The sequence below is a fragment of the Ambystoma mexicanum genome, chromosome 10, assembly GCF_040938575.1.
Source record: "Ambystoma mexicanum isolate Mex_15411 chromosome 10, UKY_AmexF1_1, whole genome shotgun sequence".
NCBI lineage: Eukaryota > Metazoa > Chordata > Amphibia > Caudata > Ambystomatidae > Ambystoma > Ambystoma mexicanum.
The window spans coordinates 117,496,332-117,515,797 of record NC_090932.1 but is presented as its reverse complement, the minus strand read 5'-3'; the positions used below and the strand labels follow the sequence as shown (position 1 = coordinate 117,515,797).

Below are 19,466 nucleotides of genomic sequence, written 5' to 3'. Positions count from 1 at the left end.
ATGGCATCTGTCCAATATCCCATAATTATCCATTCATTTGGTGGGGCCAGAATGCTATCAGAAGCCAACACTAGAAATGGAAAAATAGTATGCGATGCTTGCAAGTGGTGGCTGATGTGATCACTACGTTCTTCTAAACTGCGTTTGATAGTGATTATATAGCTGCCTGGGAAATGCGCCTTCAGAAAATGGAAAGTATAGGAACTGCCTGCTCAGCAAATCTCACCCAAGGATTTGGACAAGCAGGACCTCACTGGCAGTTACATGCCTTTAGGTAGCAAAGACTCCCAGTCGCATGGGGAACTCTCTATACCCAATGTACACTCTGCCCATATGGGAGTAAGGAAACGGGACAAGACATCTATCTGACTGAAGATAATGTTGAACTTTCCTCCTAATTAACTTGCAATGAGCATTTTCACAAAACAAGAGCGCCAATCTAGAGCTTCTGGGAACTATCTACTCAGGATATATTTCACACAAGCAATGGCCAGTGAACCCTGGAATTCTTTACACAGGCATCGCACAGTTCAAAAGCGTCAATCTAATCAATCACCAATTGCTCCCTTTTCAAAAGGATATTGAGGAAACTGGCCCTCAAGGCAACTTCCTCTTTCCTTAGGCTCTGGTTATGATAAAACCTACTTCCATTAGGGTCAATATCTGTACAGACAAATGCACAGCAGAAACATCTTGGCACACAGCTTATCCACATGCTAAAAGCGGGTGATGCATGTAGAGGCATCTCATCTTTATTATCCTCATTTTGCGGTTCCCGTAGGTGAATCTCAACCCCATATTCAAAACAGCAATGAACATTCAGCAATAATAGGAATGACCTTTTTAGGCAAGGGTATCATTTATATTTTAGATATCGCTGGCTACTGGTCATGAACAACACGCTTCTTCAGGAATGAGAATAAAGGGCCAACGACACTTGAATGGAGGAGGAGAAACCCAACACTGAGCCAAGACTCGGGTGGGAGAACATTGGTAAGGGGCGGAGCCACGCAGACCGGCGCAACCGGCTGCAGCGTGGAAGGAGAGGGTCTCCCGAGGGAGATGCTGTCTGCCTGGCAAGGAAGCATGAAGCGCCTGAAAGGCAGAGGCCATGCGAAGCAAACCGGACCTGGAGGCGTGACCACGTTCCAGACGTGGTGGGCCTGGAGCCCGAAAATAGCCTCTGAGTTCAGGGAGTAAGGGAGGACAGGGTCCTCTGCTCTCAGACCGATGGTCAACAAGAGGGATAGCGGGCCAAGACGTGCGGAACATGAAGACTGCTAGCATCCAGAATGGAAGAGCGGCAAGCCATGGAGATAGCTGTCTTCGCTTACGAGACCCATCTTCACTGGAGCAAGCACCGCTACACAGCAGGTACATGGGTTGCCCAGTTTGGAGCAAGGGGAAGAGAAGAGATAGCATGCAGGAAAGAAGGAAGGACCACCCTAGCCCTAGCCAAAGGTCCAAAGGGGCCTGAGGGAGAATGAGACAATGGGAAGGTTTACGTAAGCTCGAGAAACGCAAGCAGCATAAGCCTCATAACAGAGCCAGAAGGAGAAAAGTGTCATAGTAACCCTAAAGAACTATCTGAGGCCTTGGGTATGGGGAACTCTAAGGAGCCACAGGGGCACACACAGTGAAAAACAGATATCATGGGAGCACCGAGGCACCCGAAAGGTGGCCGAACTGCGGAGAGAATTACCACATTGGTGGAAGGGGATTAGGGAAGTATATCCCCAACTAAAGAATTTTGGCCTTTTTATTTTGTGAAAGGAGCTTGAGACTTTTGTTTGAACCTTGGGAAACTTCGATAGAATGACATGAACTGTTTTCTTTGAAAAGAATTGTTACTTACTTCTAACCATTGGATCCAGACCCAGAAGGGATTCTTGGGAGAGCAACCACAGACACCTTTGTGGAGACCTAAGACTGCAGGGCACTCCATCTATTTTCTTTGTTTTGCTAAGTGGTAGGGCCAGTTTAGTGGAACGGTTTGCACCAAGGAATACATTTGATTTAGACTATAGATGATCACCAATCATTTGGGTGAGTGTGGGGGTTTTTCATCATAGCCATAAGCTGGTGATTGTTGAAAGTACCAGGGACATTGTCTTGTATAAATGAAGTGTTTATGGTGTGGAGATATCCTCTTCTCAACCAGAACCTTGGTTTGGTCCTTCTTTAAGATGAACCTTCAAATCGCGTTTGAATGGCAGTGAATTCACCTGTAAGAACCACAAATCTGTGATGCAGCATTTGTAAACTGTGCATGGAATTTTGCTTCTTTTCTCAGGGCTGCTTCCAGCATATATTGAACAAACATTTTTTTTTCTTCTCCACAGGACCACTGTTACTATCATGGTTCTGTCCATAATGACAGTGACTCTGAAGCCAGCATAAGTCTTTGCACTGGTGTAAGGTAAGTTTGTAGACCGCTTGTTGCAAGAAATTAACAAATGGTGGTGCGTACACCTAGCGTTTATTTATTCTCAAACATTTGGGTTTACAAAGTATGTAAATATTACTGACGCACCTAGTGACAATCCGGCATTTAATTACTGAAATACAAATGCCTTCATATAGATATCTGTTTAAAATTCGGGGTAAATCAGGGGTCTGTTACCTTTTTGACTCCAAATATTTTGGACTAAAACATCCCTCAACTCTAGCCAGTAAAGTCAATTCAAGTCATCATAATAGTCTTAGTCGAGAGAGAGAGCGAGAGCGAGACTGCATATGCGTTGTGTAGTGTATTTAGCAAATCTTGCTTGCAATGACAAAATCCTCTTATTAGGAAATGTCACTCTACACAAGAAGCAAAGGAATTATATAAATAACAGATCAAGAAGAAAATGTCTATGATCCCTTGCACATTTCCACAATGTATTAAGACTGAAGAGCTCCTCTTCTCTGCTTCACGCCTCCAGGGAAGATATTTTATGTTGTGAACTATATCCTACACAAGTGATTATCCGGTGGTGCAACTGCAGCCGATAACCGTGCATAGTGTGTAGTTATTTGTACAGCCACACAAATGTGCCCTTTCAACCACGCAAGATGTGTAGAGTAGTATTTTTAAAAAACAGCTTTTTCGATCGTAGAACAGCATTCTCCACAGGTATTTTGTACTCTTGTTTTTTTTTTATTTTTGTAGTCACTTATTTTGTGGTACTTTTTTTATTTTATTGGACAATCTAAAATTCGCTTCAGCACGTGGTCATTTGTTTGTCATAATCCATAGATAAAACAGCTCTTTATAATTAAAATAATCAGCTAACGTAATACAATTGAGAAAACTTGGCCACCTGGTCACACTCACTGACCAATTAGTGGGTAAGCGTCTCTTATTTTCAATTTCAGATTTTATGACCGATAATCACATTTGGCTACCTTTTGGGTCTTTCTTTTTGTGCCTCCCCAAAAGCCTGTGCACCATTTTTGAAACTGTGTAATTCAGTAGGAGTTGACATCTAAACCTGTTCTGTGTGTATACTAGCATGCACCAACATAGCTCGATGGATCCATAGCTCGGGGGGGGGGGGGGGCGGAGGGAAGCTGAGCGGACGCCTGAGTGGTGTTTCATTGATGGCTTGCATTGAATAGAGTGGTGAATTCTGGGAGCTGGCAGTTGACGTATTTTCCTGTTTCAATTGATATTTTCAGTTGGTCAAATTGGATTATCATAGCAGATTTCAGTGGTTTGTGAAAGGAAAGCCACTGGCCTGTAGCATAGTTTCTGCAAGACCACTGTTGGAATTGGTGCTGTTGGAACAGAGTTAAAATCCCCTCTGACAAGCCCTGTACTCTGCACTGGTCCCAGCAGACTTTAAGAGCCACTGGTCTGTCTGGAACCTGTTACCCTCCCACAGAGGCCAGTCCATCTCGACCTAGTGGATGTAAAATTTGTGGCCAAAATGACATATTTAGTAGAGTTGTATCTACCCAGCAAAACGGCATTAGTGGCTCCACCTCTGCAGTAATAATGTGCTTGGCCAATGCACCACTTTCTCGTGCCTCAATGCTGGTGGTCCCTTACGTGACTGTCAGACTTGCCTTTGCTTCATCCCTGAATGGGCACCTCATGAAGGCTGCATCAGAAAGGTTTATGAAGCTATGCAAACCTGCCCTCCTGTTGCTTCTCCAAGTATGGTGAGGCCAAGCAGTTCGAGGGCTGATTCCGAAGGAATTCAATGGAATGAGCATTGTTTGGGGAGGTGATCTGTTGTTTGCTGGACTATTTATCCCATTTAAGACTATCAATGACATGGAACATTTGGCTGGATGAATTCTTTCCATAAATTAATCTCACTAGACCACAATGTGTCATGAGATGTCAACCACCTATTGCCTTAAATCCAGTTTTGTGTAACACCTGTTTATCTATCATCTAGATTCAAATCTTTAAATTATTGCAAACTTCCATACTTGGGAATCCGAGACCTAGGGGCTGATTCATGGAATTATTTGTGTTGAAAAACTGAGATTTGTGCTCCATTCTGCCTGCAAATCCCTGTTTTAACAAATTGGGATTTGTTCGGCGCAAAAATTCCATGAATCGGCCAACTAATGTGCCAGTTTGCCCTGCGTTTAACAAATAAGTAATTGGTGTGTGAAATTATTAAAATTGTATTATGGTTTACACCAAACTAGTAATGGGGATTTATAGTGTTTTCAGAAGACAGTTGTTTTTAGCTGGAGGTAAATTGAAGGGCATACAACATTTGCAATGTTACAGGATGCGTATGTTCAACCGGTCGTATTTTACGCACTATTACTTTTTCCAAAGTTTAATTCACATTACAAACGCGCATTATTACCCCCGACCTTTTATCGGGGTGTCACCATCCTCAGATGAGATGATCTAAAAAGGCGATGCTGCTGGCCTGGCCCCTGCTTCGGAGTTGGTGTCCGCCTTTCCCTGCATTGTTTTCGGTCTGTGCATCTTGCTTTCCTGAAGAGCCGGTGAGGAGAGGAGTCAAGGAAAAAAGGGGAAGGGACAAGAGAGAGAGAAAGGACAAAGGAAAGGGGGAAACCATATTGAAACGGAAAAGAGGCGGGGGAAGAAAGAAAGGGAGTGCAATAAATTGGAAATGGAGGAAACAGCATTAAAAAAGTGGCAAAACAATGGGCGATGCAATCTTGGTTCTGTGAACCTTTGCTTCTTGTGCACATTAAAAACCGGTTTGTAGATTACTCCTATAGGTGGTGCATTGACACTGTGAAGGAGCATGTGCAAGAAATTGCTTCAAATACTAAACAAAAACCTGCACAGACAATTTTTTTTTTTTCTCTTCACTGAACCATTCAGGACATACACACTTGATGATCCTTTTAATAAACAATACTACAAAACGAAAAGTAGCAGAATTCGGGACACTGTCCAAAGCAATCAAAGTGGTGCTATACAAATTATAGAAAAAAAAAATCTTTGGCACATTGAGAGCTATGCAAAGAGTCACTCTGTAGGTTATTTCAGGAATGCATAAATGGAGGCGTTCACCTATTTGTCATTGACTGACCCTTTAATCAGAGCTTTGCAACTAACAAATGAAAACATGTCACTTCAGCACGTCAAACAGTCCTTTCGTTCTGCCATTGATAATTTAGATTCAGGGACGTCTAGTTTTGTTTTTCCTCGAATGATTAGGAGTTCAAAAAGCCCAGCATGCAAAGTTCTGTTTTATGAAACATCCGGGTCTTGTTGCAGATTTTGAGACTTCTATGCAAAATAGCCTGTCTTGGATCCTGATGGTTTTGTAACCTCTTGTAAAGAGTTCCTCTATGTATCTTCACAGCGGATATTTCAGGACACGAGGCCAAAGGTATCTTATTGAACCTCTTAAGCTTGCAGAAGGTGATGCGCATGCAGTGTACAAGTACGAGAGCCTTGAGGAAACGCCTAAAATGTGTGGTGTGACGAACACCACCTGGGAAGGAGGGCCTGCCAAAACCTCTCGATCGCGGAGCAGCACCAGTACACAAGTAAGTGTGCACTGTAAGTAGACTCTGTGACTTTGAAGGAACTTCTTAAAAGATGGTGGGAACTTTAAAAAAGTGATGGCTTTTCTGTTCTTCAGCGCACAGATAATAGAAAACATGTATTTACGACTTTTCCATTCAGCTGAGAGTACAACGGCGCAATGTAGACTTTTTTTGTAATTCTTTTTATCCTCCAAAAATCGTCCAGCCGTAAGACTATTGTACAGATGTCTTGACATTGCAAGAGAACCAGTTATTTTTTTTCCCAGACACATGTTTCTCCTCTGTGCAGACCTGTTTAAACTTACAATAGTTCTACTTAATTGATCTTGACAAAACATTTGTTTTTAAATTACTTTGTCCTTTTTCAATGTGTGGGGTCTCGTGAAGTGCATTTACATTTAAGAGATTTCATAATTCGCAGAGGCATATTTACAGCTGTGATTTACCTTGACTCAGAGGTGCCTGCGCGTTACTCACTTCCTGTGTACCAGAAAACCTTCCTATTGAAGCAGAATTAATGAAACCATTGTTCCTGGCTCATTTTTCCCTCTGACTGTATTGATAAACTGAGATACAATATTTGGCCCATATTTCATGGCAGATGCTATCTGATCATGTTTATTCATTCTTTAGAAACAGGAATTTCTCAATGCGAAGAAGTATGTTGAGCTGTACGTAGTTGCTGATAATTCAATTGTAAGTATTGAGACTGCAAACACTGTGTTCATTCATATGGTGGATAAGTATTGCGGAATATGGTATATTTGGGTTGATGTGCAAGATTCATTCTCTTTTGCTTCCCCACATCTTTCTTTTACTTGATGGAGTTGGAAAAGCATTGCAAAATGCCCAAATCGCGTGACAGTACTGCAGCAAGCATGAAATGCTCTTCTTTGGGGATGTATTATCTGTCTGTTTACTGAGAGGCACCACAAAAACGTTTTTAGAATTCATTGACACAAGTCTACATCTTGTTGTACAACATGCTTGTATGGACATGAAAGAAAGGATTTGCTAAGTGGACAAGATGTATGGATTGGTAAAACCATGGCACACGTTCTAGCTCCCTTCCACAATGGTGTCATCAGATTGAATACATGTGTTGATGATCTCTAGATCTACAAATATTGAAGCAATATTCTAGCTTTGAGTGAGAAACCATACTGTGACAGTGTTCTTCACTTCTGTCATTGGAAATCAATGTCGAAGTGCAAATACAATGACGGAAAACTAATAACGCTTGTTAAAAATAATGTGTGGATTTTCACTAAATGGAAGATGTCGGATGTCGTGTACAATGCTGTTGTGTTAGGAATGAGCAAGTTCTGTATGGCTTTGGCCCATGCAACTATAAGATACAAAAGCACAACTTGACTTTAGTGGAGACCACTACTGCAGCCAACCCCTTCAGAACTGTAGCATATCATTTCTCTGGAATGTACACGTTAAAAGCAACTGAGACTAGTCTTCTTTCAATACTTTTATTGGATTGAATATACGACTACAGAAATATTTCACTGACATGGAATGTGACTAATTGATTTTGTAGAAGCTGCATGATGAAGTGTGACGGTAGGATGGTATATAGAAGACGAGGAAAGTACATTGTAAAAACCTGAATGTGGTCAAATGAGTAGCCAGGATAGATGAACATGTTTGAAGAGATTGACAAATGGGCTGTCAAGTTAATGGGTTGACACTTTTCATTTCAGTTTAAGAAATACAATCGAAGTAAGGAGGAGGTGCAAGCGCGGATATTTGAAATAGTCAACTATGTCAATTTGGTAAGGTGTTTTTGTTTTATCTCGTTGAAAAGCATTGTACTTTTTTGGGCAATACATTAAAGATGTTATTTTGTGATGAGAAGTTAGCAAAACACAAAAAGATGGTTACTACCAGAAAATGAATAATTTAATTTCTGCTAATAAACTGTATGATGAGGACCTACTTCCACAGTAATTAGAAGCATTTGGTAGCATTACACACAACATATTGCTTACACTAATATTATCCTGAACAAATTAAAGAGTTTTTTCTTTTCTCATATACGTTAGTATTTCGTTATTCTTGTATAACAAGTTAATATTTGTACTTATTCTTATAAAAAGAAACAAAACACATAACAGAGCCACAGATGTAAGACACTGGCAAATTCATGTGACATAAAAAGAAAACTAGCATCGATTTTTATAGACTAGAATTCAAGATGCGATAAGAATTCACAAATTAATGTTCAAATAGTCCAGGTGTCAGGCCTTGAGCCTGTCACCGGCGCGACCCGTGGTCACTCACCTGGAGCTGCTACCCGCGGTGGCGCTTAGGCCACGAGAAAATGCGGAGAAGTGCCATTGGATGGGCTCTGAGACTCCGATTACGAACCGATGCCCAGCATTACCTTGGTTTACTGATGCAGGGTGCAGCCATGTTGCCTCCAGCAGGCATGTATGAGCAACCAATGCTGGTCTCTCGCGCATGCGCAGTGGGGGCAGTGGCACCATGGCAACGCTGCTAGCAGCGCTGGCCATTTAAACACTGTCTCCACATCTTATGGACACGTCTGAATGTGCTCCATAGTATATTGTGCTGTGCTTGCCTTTCCTTCCTTGATTCCTGTCAATCTTTCAGTCCAGTCGACTATTATTTCCTATCCTTCTTCCTTGGACTTCAGCCTGCTTGTTCTCTTCTGGCCTCCCCTTTAGCTCTTGCTTCCTGCCTGCCTTGCTCCCTACTTCCCTTGACTGCCATTGTCTGCCTGGCCTGCCTTTGCTTCTCGAGTTCCATCTGTAGTTGTCATCTCTACTCGGATTTCATTCTGCTGGCCTCAAACGGCTGCTGCACCTGTGATCCTTTGCCTTCCTCGATCAGCGCTCCGGCACTGTCCCCTCACCACGTTAATTCCGGGGAAGCTATTCCGTGGTGTGTGGAGTTATTTTCCAAGCTTCTCCCCTCATTTTATTATGATTGGTGAGTTATGAGGCTTTTCCTCACATTACCCTCACATCATCGCACAGCCTGGACAAATCAACAAAGACCAGGGCCGGAGTTGAGACTGCACAATCTTGCCAGCAATGACACCAGGTATTTGATACCAGGGTTGATGCACAGAATATGCGTTTTGGTAGAAAATAGATGGACCACCTTCTTCAGGACCGGACAACCTGGTGAAATAAAACAAAAAAGCAATCATTAGCCGTTACTCTACGAGCATATTGTAACAGATGCAAAAACACTTAACTACTAAAGAGAACTCACCAAATCTTTCTGAGATCCATCAACACCCAAAATTCAGTTAATTAATTGGTCAAAAGATAATTTCAATTTTTTTTTTCTTCTTTCTATCCCATGGATCCAACTCTAAAAATGAATACAACAATAGGAGTCAAAAGCTGAAGGGAAGCATTGATTCCCTCATCCTTAAAGTTCATCCGGGTATCAAAGTTAAAATAAAACACATACCTCTCATTTTTAGGAATGACGGATGGGGTATTTGGTGGTTTGCCAGCAAAGGCAATTAAGGTAGAGGGGGAGAGTCCCTCTTTTAAACTACCAATCAAGTCTGGCAGAATAAATCAAAGTGCATCCAGTCAATTACTGTTACAAATGGATCTAGCAATTGCTTGAGACAGACTTCAAAGGAGAGTCATAGTGTTGTTACCATTCAATCAGTAGGAACATGTTCAGCATATTGGCCACAGCTTGTGTTGGAGGAAGCAGGGATTTAATGCCCCAGAACATCTACTTATATAGCGATGAATAGCAAGGCAATGTCATCACACCACGGAATGTGGCGCAGTGATGTCACCTCGCTGTGTAAACATTTATAAACACTGTATGCTGCAAATGTATTTGAGCTATGTGAACATGTTTTTATATATAAATGAGAGACCCAAGTCCAGAAGCACCCAGCAAAGATCTAACAAACCCCAGTACAGTTACTTAGTGGCAGCCACTGCTTTGCGGTATAATGCAATGTGATACCACAAGGTGACATCATCATGCCATTAGGCACTACGCAATGGTGCCTCTACACCACTCATCTTGACAAAGTTACATTGAATCAAAATATTTTTCAAACAATTTGGAAAACATTTGATCTCACAATTTTACAGAAACTGTTAATAAACAATCCAGTAAACTGTAATCCGTCAACATATCATGCTAAAACATGAAAGCATTTGAGAATGCAGATGGTGATGGTTATTTGTGGTTACATACATGTTGAAAAATGCAGCATTCAGCCATATGGCTACAGCAATATAGCGATAGTGTTCAAACATGAATGGCAATATCCCATCTGCAACATGGAAAACGAGTAAAGGATGAAAAGAAACTGTTCCATATCAGTAATGTGAAACTATTAAATTACAAGCTTTTCATTCAATCCATTTATATGTGGGCCCATCATATGTATCCAGCTGGATTCTTTATGGAGTAATAACTGATCCACAATATTTGAGGATTTAACAGTATCCACCATCTAATGTCATAAGGGGAGTGTCTGAGAATTAAGACGTTGAACCATATGTGATGAAGTTACCTTGCATCTGATACGAGATGTATGTTCAGACACACTAATATTTACTGATCTAGCAGTCTGTCCAATATATCTCGACCAACAGGGGCATTCGATAAAGTAAACTAGCCTTTTAGTTTTGGTTAAGTACAATAGTCACCATTCTTTATTTCCAACTTAGCAGGAAAGTGTTTTCTCAGTGAATCTGCATACTGAACATTAGCCACAAGGGTGGTGGCCTACAAGTAGACACAAGATATTTCTAGAGATTTCCTCGAAGAGGCTGAATGTACCAATGTCTCCCTAAAATTAGATTTGCACTTAAGTGCAAATTTAGGAACTGCTTCATTAGGTAGATCTAAATTCAAAATGGGGCAGTACGTCTTGATGATGTCTTTTGCTTCTGACGTAATTGGAGAGTGGGTAATCACACATACCATTCTAGGCACATTTGTATCCGATCACGACCCTCCAGTAGACATTCTCTCGGAGTGTATCTGGCTCTTTTCTTTAGGAGCTTTTGAGGATACCCTCATTTTAACAACCTCTCATCCAGTATCTCCGCAGGATATTTGAAATATTTTACATCAGTACCAATGCATCTAATCCTGAGGAACTGCACAAAAGGAAGATTGTCCTTTAGGCTCCTCATCTGGAAACCTCTGTAGCATAGTGTGGTATTACTTTCGCTGGGCTTGCAGAATAATGTGCAGATGAGAATGTAATTGATGATCTTCAGATTTAAATCTATACATTTCACACTTGTGCCCTTACCTTCAAGGGTGAATTTAATATTTGGATTACAATCATTCAGCCAAGTGTGAAATTGAATGAATCTTCCATGAGTGTCAAATTAAGAGGACATCATCAAGGTATCTTTTCCATGAGGATATACGATGTGAAAAGGGATTGACCTGAGTAAAAAATATAGCGGTCTTCAAATGAGGCCATATAGAGTAAGGCTAAACTTGATGCGAAAGCAGCAGCCATTGTGGTCGCTTTAGTTTGGAGGTAAAATTGGCTATTGAATTTATAGTGGTCAGTTCCACAATAAATTCCACAGGGAGCCTAGTGTGATATCTGTTTTCACCTAAAACTGTAAAAATGTCTATTAACATCATGCAAAAAAAATAGCGTGTAAAAAAAAAAAAAGAGCATGGGTTCTAATGTTTTTAGTTGGTTTGTCTCCTAATAGAGCCTTTGTAATAAATCAATTTGTTATCACTAGTAGTCCATGAGATTGAGTTAATATGCATAGGGAGGTTCTGGTAGTTTCTCTCTACCGGCCTTTATCCCGGGTTTGAGACTCAACCAGAGTCTTTAGCTCACCATCCCTTTCACAGAAAAGACAATTCCTCTACATATCAGTCTTTGCCCTGCCCAAGGGCAGTCTAGCACCGAAATGCCAGGCAATATTCTTCTGAACAAGAGTACTGACATCAACCCCAGACACGTGTTTCGGCATGGTTGTGCCTCATTGGTGAGGTGGAGCTGTGCCTCTCGAACAGTGAGCAAAGGTTCCACATCTGGAATACCCTAGTAACTTAGGGTGAAAACCCAAAGCTACTTAATATGCCTAAGTAAGGGGGGTTCTGGGGGTTTCTCTCTACCGGCCTATTTCCCAGGTTTGTATCTCAACCAGATTCTTTAGCTCGCCATCCCTTGAGACTCCCCCCCCCCCCCCCCCCCCCATGACTGAGGCTGGTAGGGACTCCCAGAACCCCCCCTGTTTTGCATAGGGCTAATATGTACATCGCTTGGTTTTTTCAGACCAAATATATGAACTTGTTCTTTTTTCTAATAAAATGTTACCCTAGCTATTGTTTACATACATGTACATCTACCATGTTTGAAAGTGTACGACTTCACCAACCACAGAATGTCGCACAGAACATCAATGACCAAGCATTTTATTGCAATTAATGTCAGGAAATAAATGATGCTGAATCGGGAAGTATTAGATTTGAGACTGATATTTGTGGAGAAGAATGACAATTGTTTTCATTAAAGAAATACAACTTTGCCACATCACTTTCTGTATAAGAACAAGCAAAATAGTTCAGAATACAAATGTTGTGATGTCTAAAATAGGGATGAGAAGCTGCACTAAAGTTGCACTTTTAAAATATAATTTCTATGAACATTTAATTTCACCTTCAATGTTTAAGTACCTATTACTATATTTGATCCTGTGTATGAAGGAATAATGTACTTATGGAGTTATAAAATTGCATTGCTTTGGTCAAGTATCATCACGCCCCCAAAATTTTAGATTGGAGAATTGGGACAGGACCATTTGTCACATATATCTTAACACAAGGAGGTTGAGGGAAAAAGGTGAGTCACCAGCAGACCCTCACATTTAGGGCCGAACCCTTGTCAAGCAACAGAGCTAGTGACTCCAAATTTATACCGCTATTTTAACAGGGTGTAACTGAACCAAACGCCGACCTCAAGTTAACGAACCAGCATCAACCTTATGGGCAGTAGACTGAAAAGAGTCCCAAAAATGTTTTTTATTAAAAGGAATTTATTTCAAACGCATTTATATTAGATTGGTTTGATACATTAGCAAAATTAATTCGCCTTTCATGGATTTAATCAACAGGAGAGGAAAAATATATGGTTAAAAAATATTTTTAGACAGAAACATTAGAGAACAGCCACACTATGTAGGACCATGGCAGTGCAATTACATGCCTTGGACCAATACACAGAAGAATCTAAACAATTCAAGATCTATAACATGAAAAACAAGCAATTTCAATTCTTCATTAGAATATCCACCCACTCGTGACATTCATACCAAATCATACTTCTTCATGAAGCATTATTCATTCATTCATTCATACACCAAATACATTTCAACATTGCATAAAAACCAGCCCATTTGTCACATATGACATAGAAAATACGATGTCTCAAGAACAGTTCACAGCTTTTTATTAACTTTTTTTTTAGGGCCCAGGGCTGTCCCTCTCTCGTCCTGCCATGACCCTCCTCTCTAGCCCAGGTAGACATTGCCCTGGTTAGTACTACTGAATGTTGCCCCCCCCTTACTTACTAATAACTGTTTTACACTGCACATGAGGAATCCTTTTTAGTCTATCGAAGTCCCTCAGACTTCCCCCTTTTCTCACCAAAGGATAGTGTCTACAGGGAATTGATAGTGGCTTGCAGTTACTCTGTTGGACTCTGCTTGTTCAATCACGTCCATGGTCACCATCTCCTACTTCTCTCTCTCCCTTTCGTCCATCAGTGCCACACTTCATGTCTTTTGCCTCAGGCCTTTTTAAGCTGTCCTCCCACTGCTGCTCCCCTTCATAATAGGGTTCTATGTGGAAAGACCTCATTATTAAGGTCTCATGAGAAAAGGGCACATTTTTTATTGTCCATTTTTCTTTTGATCGTAGATCCTCCCTCACCCCTCCCTTTCCCACGTTATTACCCTGCTTGTTCACCTCAAGCGCATAATAGTACACCTCGCAATGAAGTCGGGCCTTTTGCATTTGTTTTACATGCAGAAAGTTCCTATAGAAATATATTCATTCTCTGCATGTTTTGAACATTGACAAACCAGTTACTGGAAATCTTTTAAAGACTTCAGAAATTCTCTTATGCGCACAGAGTTGGTTTCATCTTGCATTTTACAGGAGCACCGTTTTTCATCATGGCATCGAGCAAGATGCGCAATCCATCAGGGGCGCCATTTTGGTTCCTCCAATGGGCTCTTTAGAACAGTTTCTGCTCTGTTTACTCCAGGGGAAGGTTCTGCATACATCACAGCAGCAGGGTATGTAATTCATAATCCGCTGCCTTGACGTCATGGCAGGGATATATGCTGTTTTTTGGAGAGATGTTTAATTTTTACTTTTTGGGTTGCTGCAGGGAGAAGAACCTACTATTTTTATGACTTGCATAGTCCCTTCATGTGTCCCTCTGGCATGCTGGCCTGAGGACCGTGTATGGGTGAAAAACGGATGCATTAAGGGGACCATACACAACATAAAACTATAGAAGGGTAGCTTTCAACTGAGAGTTGCATTCCCTTTCGGGCTCCAAGTGACATCATGGATGTCTCAAGGTTTACTTTACTTGTTGATCAAATGTCACTAAGAAGCCCCTGGTGGAATATATTCCTGTTCTTGATGTCTTCCCATCTATAGCTATGTTACTCTGTAGTCTATAAGCCTACACCTTAATCATGGCTCCTTTTCAGAGAAACCTTCCTCCCATGACATCTTAATTACTTCTTGTTCCTTGTTCATTACCTAAAACGAAGTTTGTGCATGCCATAACCCTATCGCCACATCTATTCCAGGATATCTGCTCCCAATCCACCATTAGGCTTTTAGTAATGTGTTTTCACATCGGTTTTATTTTTGCTTTTTCACTGACAGTAACCGTAGATGCCCTATTGCACAATTCGGCCTTTGTTTCACTATTTTTGCTAATTCCTGACAAAGTTTCAAATCAAATGGCATCAGAGGAATCCTGAATATCGGAAGCCATATTAACAACACCAGAGGATGCACCTTGCACAGTGCAGAATGACTGTGCCTGGATCCTTGCATCACTATAACTAGGTCACTCCTAAGCCTACCTGCAGCACTCTTCCTTGATTGGCTTTCCGCCTTGATCCTCCCAAAGCTGTCGGGACTGAGCACCTTGATTTCTTTGACATGGTTAAGGCAGATTGTTCCTTTGAAGGAACATGGACAGAGGAGGCGAAGCCTGAATTGCATCCCCTGCATCGCAGCCCCTTGAAGGTCCATTGGATCCTTCTGTGCTCCAATAAAGATATACTCTGGGAGAGCGCAGTCGGTGCTTCCCATCTTCTGGGCCACACACGCTGTGGTTTGTAATTGCAAACTATGCGCACTGTGAGTCCATTTCCCTCTAGACCTCCAAATAAGAGTGTTTCCCCTCACAAGTGCATGTGCACAAAAGCAGCAAGCATCCATTTGTCTTCACAGCTGCTTCTGTGATGCTAAAGAGAGCCAGAGGTAATGTCACAATATTCCCACTCGCCAAAGGTGGGGCACATTGCATTGTGATGACCCAGAACAGTTCCCAGCGGTTAAAGAGCGAATGACTGGATGTGCCAACACAGGAAGGTTTGGTGATGTGGGTGTATATTCCTGCAGTCTGAATCCTCAAAGCATGAGTTTCAATTCCATTCAATGAAGAGTTAAGTCCACTATGCTATTTACTTACTAGCTATCAGAATCAACACGTGGGAGAAACCCCATTACCTTTCACAATCTCCATTCAAGGCACTTGACTGGACATCAAAGACACTATGCATACATTCACTAGCTGTCTAGCATATCTTAAAGGTCAATATCGTTCAGTAAGTCATAGGGTCCTTTCTGTCCCCCTTCTAAAATATCAGAATTACCACTGATCGCTTCCAAGAAGTGGGCGTAGGTCCCTGCGACTTAATAATCATTCAAATGGCTAAACATGTCAGATGTAATGAGAGGTATACACGGTATAAGAACAGTATCTAAGTTCCATCGATCACATGGGCCTCCATGATGTGTCTTTGTATTTTATTATTATAAAATGTATAAAGCATGAAACTAAGGCCTATAGGGCGTCTAGGTGCTGCAAGATGCGTAATTGTCAACCATGTCCCATTGCAGAGTCCCTGTGATGGTGTAAGATTGCGTAGTAGCATAATTGCAGCACCTACTGTCAATTTTATCTTGTAAGGTGGCACTCATCCTACAGCGTTTCGCTCTTTAGAGACGGAAATGTTGAGTGGGAAATCAACTGTTCATTGACACTGGAAACTGTGTGCCCTCTGTGAAGATAATTGCGGGGGGCGGAAAGAAGTAACTTCCAAATGTTTGCGATAGTGGAAGTTGAAGGTGACCGCATAGAACTGTGTTCATTCTGTTTGTTGAAATGGTTGTTGTTGATGAAGTGGGTGCACTTTGCCATTTGGACAGCAGAGGGCAACCTAACACTGATACATTGCATCAGCTTATACAGAAACATACCTAAGCATTATATATATATATATATATATATATATATATATATGCTTATTTGTGTTTCAACTGAAATCTGTTTATTCTACCATCTGTTGATACCATAGTAGAAGCAGAGCTAAATTAATCAATTCAGATGAGCCATTATAATTTTAAAGCAAATCATTCAATATTTGTATTTTCAATCCTCCGTTTGCCCAGGATTGACTGAAAAAGGAAGTTCTCCATACTGTTCATCTTTCATATATTGTGAGTCAGAAGTCCCATGACCACCCAGAGCAGGGAAACTCATTTGATAGCCCACAAACCACCTGCAGCATTTCAGATAATTTCCTCCCCCACTTCCCGACTCAAGTTTGCTCTGCTTCTGCCGAAAAGCTAGGCATTGCTGCAATGATGCATTTTATCAGGGGCACGCTTGATGAGTATTCAGTTTTTTTCCCCAGAATCTTTTGTGTTATAGTATAGACTGCATGTTCTTCCTACATGGCAAAAATGTTCACCTCAATGACTTTTTTAATTCGGCACTGATGTTCAAGGCCAGATTAAAGAAACATTGCAATGTTGCAAGGGTAATTGTTTGTACAGCAGGGCGATGCTTGCCCCGTTGATACAACACCACACTTTTCATGTTATTTTCCAGTTGCTAGAACATTTCTGCCTTAATTCATTTGTGCCCCATGTAGTGTGTCAGTACCAAGTCTAGATGCTGACTGGATAAAGATAAAAATGTAAATGGATGTGCATAGACCTGTACATTTAACGCACGCCATGCAAGAACGCTCTCCATGTTGTAGCAATAGATAATACTTCTCTTTAAAATGGGTATTTATCTTCAGATTTGTTTTTCTAAATCCACCCTTTTACTTATGCTATTTTATTTGATATTTGTAAAGCGCCTACTGCCATTGTTATGGCCTTGAAGTGCTGCAGTGGATGAATGCCCATTGGAAACCATAGTCTGCACAAACATGTAAATAAAAAGAGCAAACAGTAATTGACATTCTGTGATAAGCAAAGATGACTAGGATGAGCCATTTTAAAATCATGCAGCACATATTGCAAAGCCATAAGGAAGACTGCTATGTCAGTGGCTATATGACAGCCGGACCACATTTTTTGTGGAACTCTGCTGTATTCTCTGGGTTGCGGTGTGAGAGGGGGCAAGCATATTGCAAATTAGTCTATCAATCCCTGGGGCAGCTGTCTACAGTTGAGGGCTCTGCTATACTTTGCATGCAGAACACATGCATCAATGGTCAACAAGCAAATTGAATGTACAATGTACAGCTAGGACAAAGAAGCCACTAGTGCAGGTCCTCTTTTCTGTACCATCTCGATATTGCAGTACAAATGTAGTATAATGGACAATGTCATAGTGGTGAAACCTCAGTAGCAAAACTCAAATGTGGCGAAACCTCAGTGGCAGCCTTCACAGTGGGAAAATACAAAGGCAGCCGAATCCAAAATGGTGCAAAGCTCATAGGAGCAACATTCAAATGTGGTGAAACCTCATAGTAGCAAAATTCAAAGTGGCAGAATCCAAAAGTAGCAGAACTTAAAATGATAAACATCATAGTTGCAAAATTCAAAGGCAGAAGACCCTAAAATGGTGCAAACATGCACAGTAGCCAGATTCAATACGGGATTGTGCCATTGTAAAACATTATTGTAAATGAGGCCCACTGTTTTGAAGCCTCACAGTAGAAAAAAAATAAAATGTGACAAAACCTCCCGGTAGCAAATATGGCAAAACTTCACAGTGGCAGTGTTAACATTTAAAAGGATTTACAATGTAAACCAGGACTGGACAGGCATCTCCTGTATGGAATGGAGTATGACGGCATGGATGCGTGTGACCTCCTCCCTGCTCGATCACCGATTTCCAAGGGGAAGCCTTGTTTGGAGACATCCATGCACTTATATATATATATATATATATATATATATATATATATATATACTTCCTCAGTGAAGTTATTGCCCGATTCCCCACTCGTTTTCTCCTCCAAGCCTTTCTTTTTCCTTTGCATCTTGATACATGTACAAAAATATTCATGTTTAATATTCTGAACCTGTTAAAAAAAAAATGCTTTCTTACTTCATTTTCAATTGGATTTTACTATTAAACCAGTTTTGTGTGTTAGGTAGTCTTCTTTTGGGATTGCATTCCTCTGGTCTGTAAGCATTCAAGTTGAAAGAGACCTGCTACACATGTGTAAAGACATGGCCCACAGTGGATCTAAGAGCTTGCATTTACCGAAACATGGATTTCTATACAGGCCTTGTTCCCATTTGCAGACAAATGCTCAAGGTATTTTTGGTTGCCAACTTACTGCATACATTAGTTGTTATATGTATTGGCCTTAAATAGCTGAAGACTTTTGTGTACTTCAGCGGCACATGTCCATATTACCAGCAGTGAGCTGGGAACCAAACAAGGCCCTGAAAATCACTTTTAAAGTGGCCACATATAAGACATTTTCAGCAAGCACAAACATTTTCCTATGAGAAAATGTGGGGAAAAAAAATAGGTTATCACACGAGGCCCAGGATGCAGAGGCCTACTGGGAAATCTCTAGGCTAGTCCACTGCTGCTTATTACACAACTCTGTTTTGTTGTATTGGGAATGAACATATGTGTCTGAATTGACCATCATAGATGTTCACTCTGCAACTAAAGGGGTCAAACGTGGCTCTTTTTCGGGGTCCTACAATTTTGTGGTCCGAAAAAAGTATCTTGCTTAATACAAACAACTCATGTACATGTTAACCGAGTGTTTGCAAAGCATCTAAACATACATACATTCTCTGCAAATACACATATTGGTGTGATGTTCCTACTGCCAGTCACAGGACTGTACACGTTCAGTGCTGATGGCATGAACTGCCCATGCCCTGTCATGCATAGCCTGTGAAGGTCAATAGGGAGAGTTACAAGACGTCATGCCTTGCTTTTTTCCAAGTGGGCC

At 41.1% G+C, this 19,466-nt stretch overlaps 1 protein-coding gene across 2 annotated transcripts in view; it reads left to right on the top strand.

The window, feature by feature from the left end:
• The window catches only part of LOC138491214 (zinc metalloproteinase-disintegrin-like VLAIP-B), a 253,879-nt gene that overhangs the window by 105,315 nt on the left and 129,098 nt on the right, over window positions 1-19,466 (top strand). For both annotated transcript variants that reach the window (XM_069617601.1, XM_069617600.1), the window contains exons 5-8: window positions 2,343-2,419; window positions 5,796-5,982; window positions 6,616-6,678; window positions 7,695-7,766. In XM_069617601.1, the coding sequence (XP_069473702.1) occupies window positions 2,343-2,419; window positions 5,796-5,982; window positions 6,616-6,678; window positions 7,695-7,766 (399 nt within the window). The remainder of the gene's footprint in view (window positions 1-2,342; window positions 2,420-5,795; window positions 5,983-6,615; window positions 6,679-7,694; window positions 7,767-19,466) is intronic.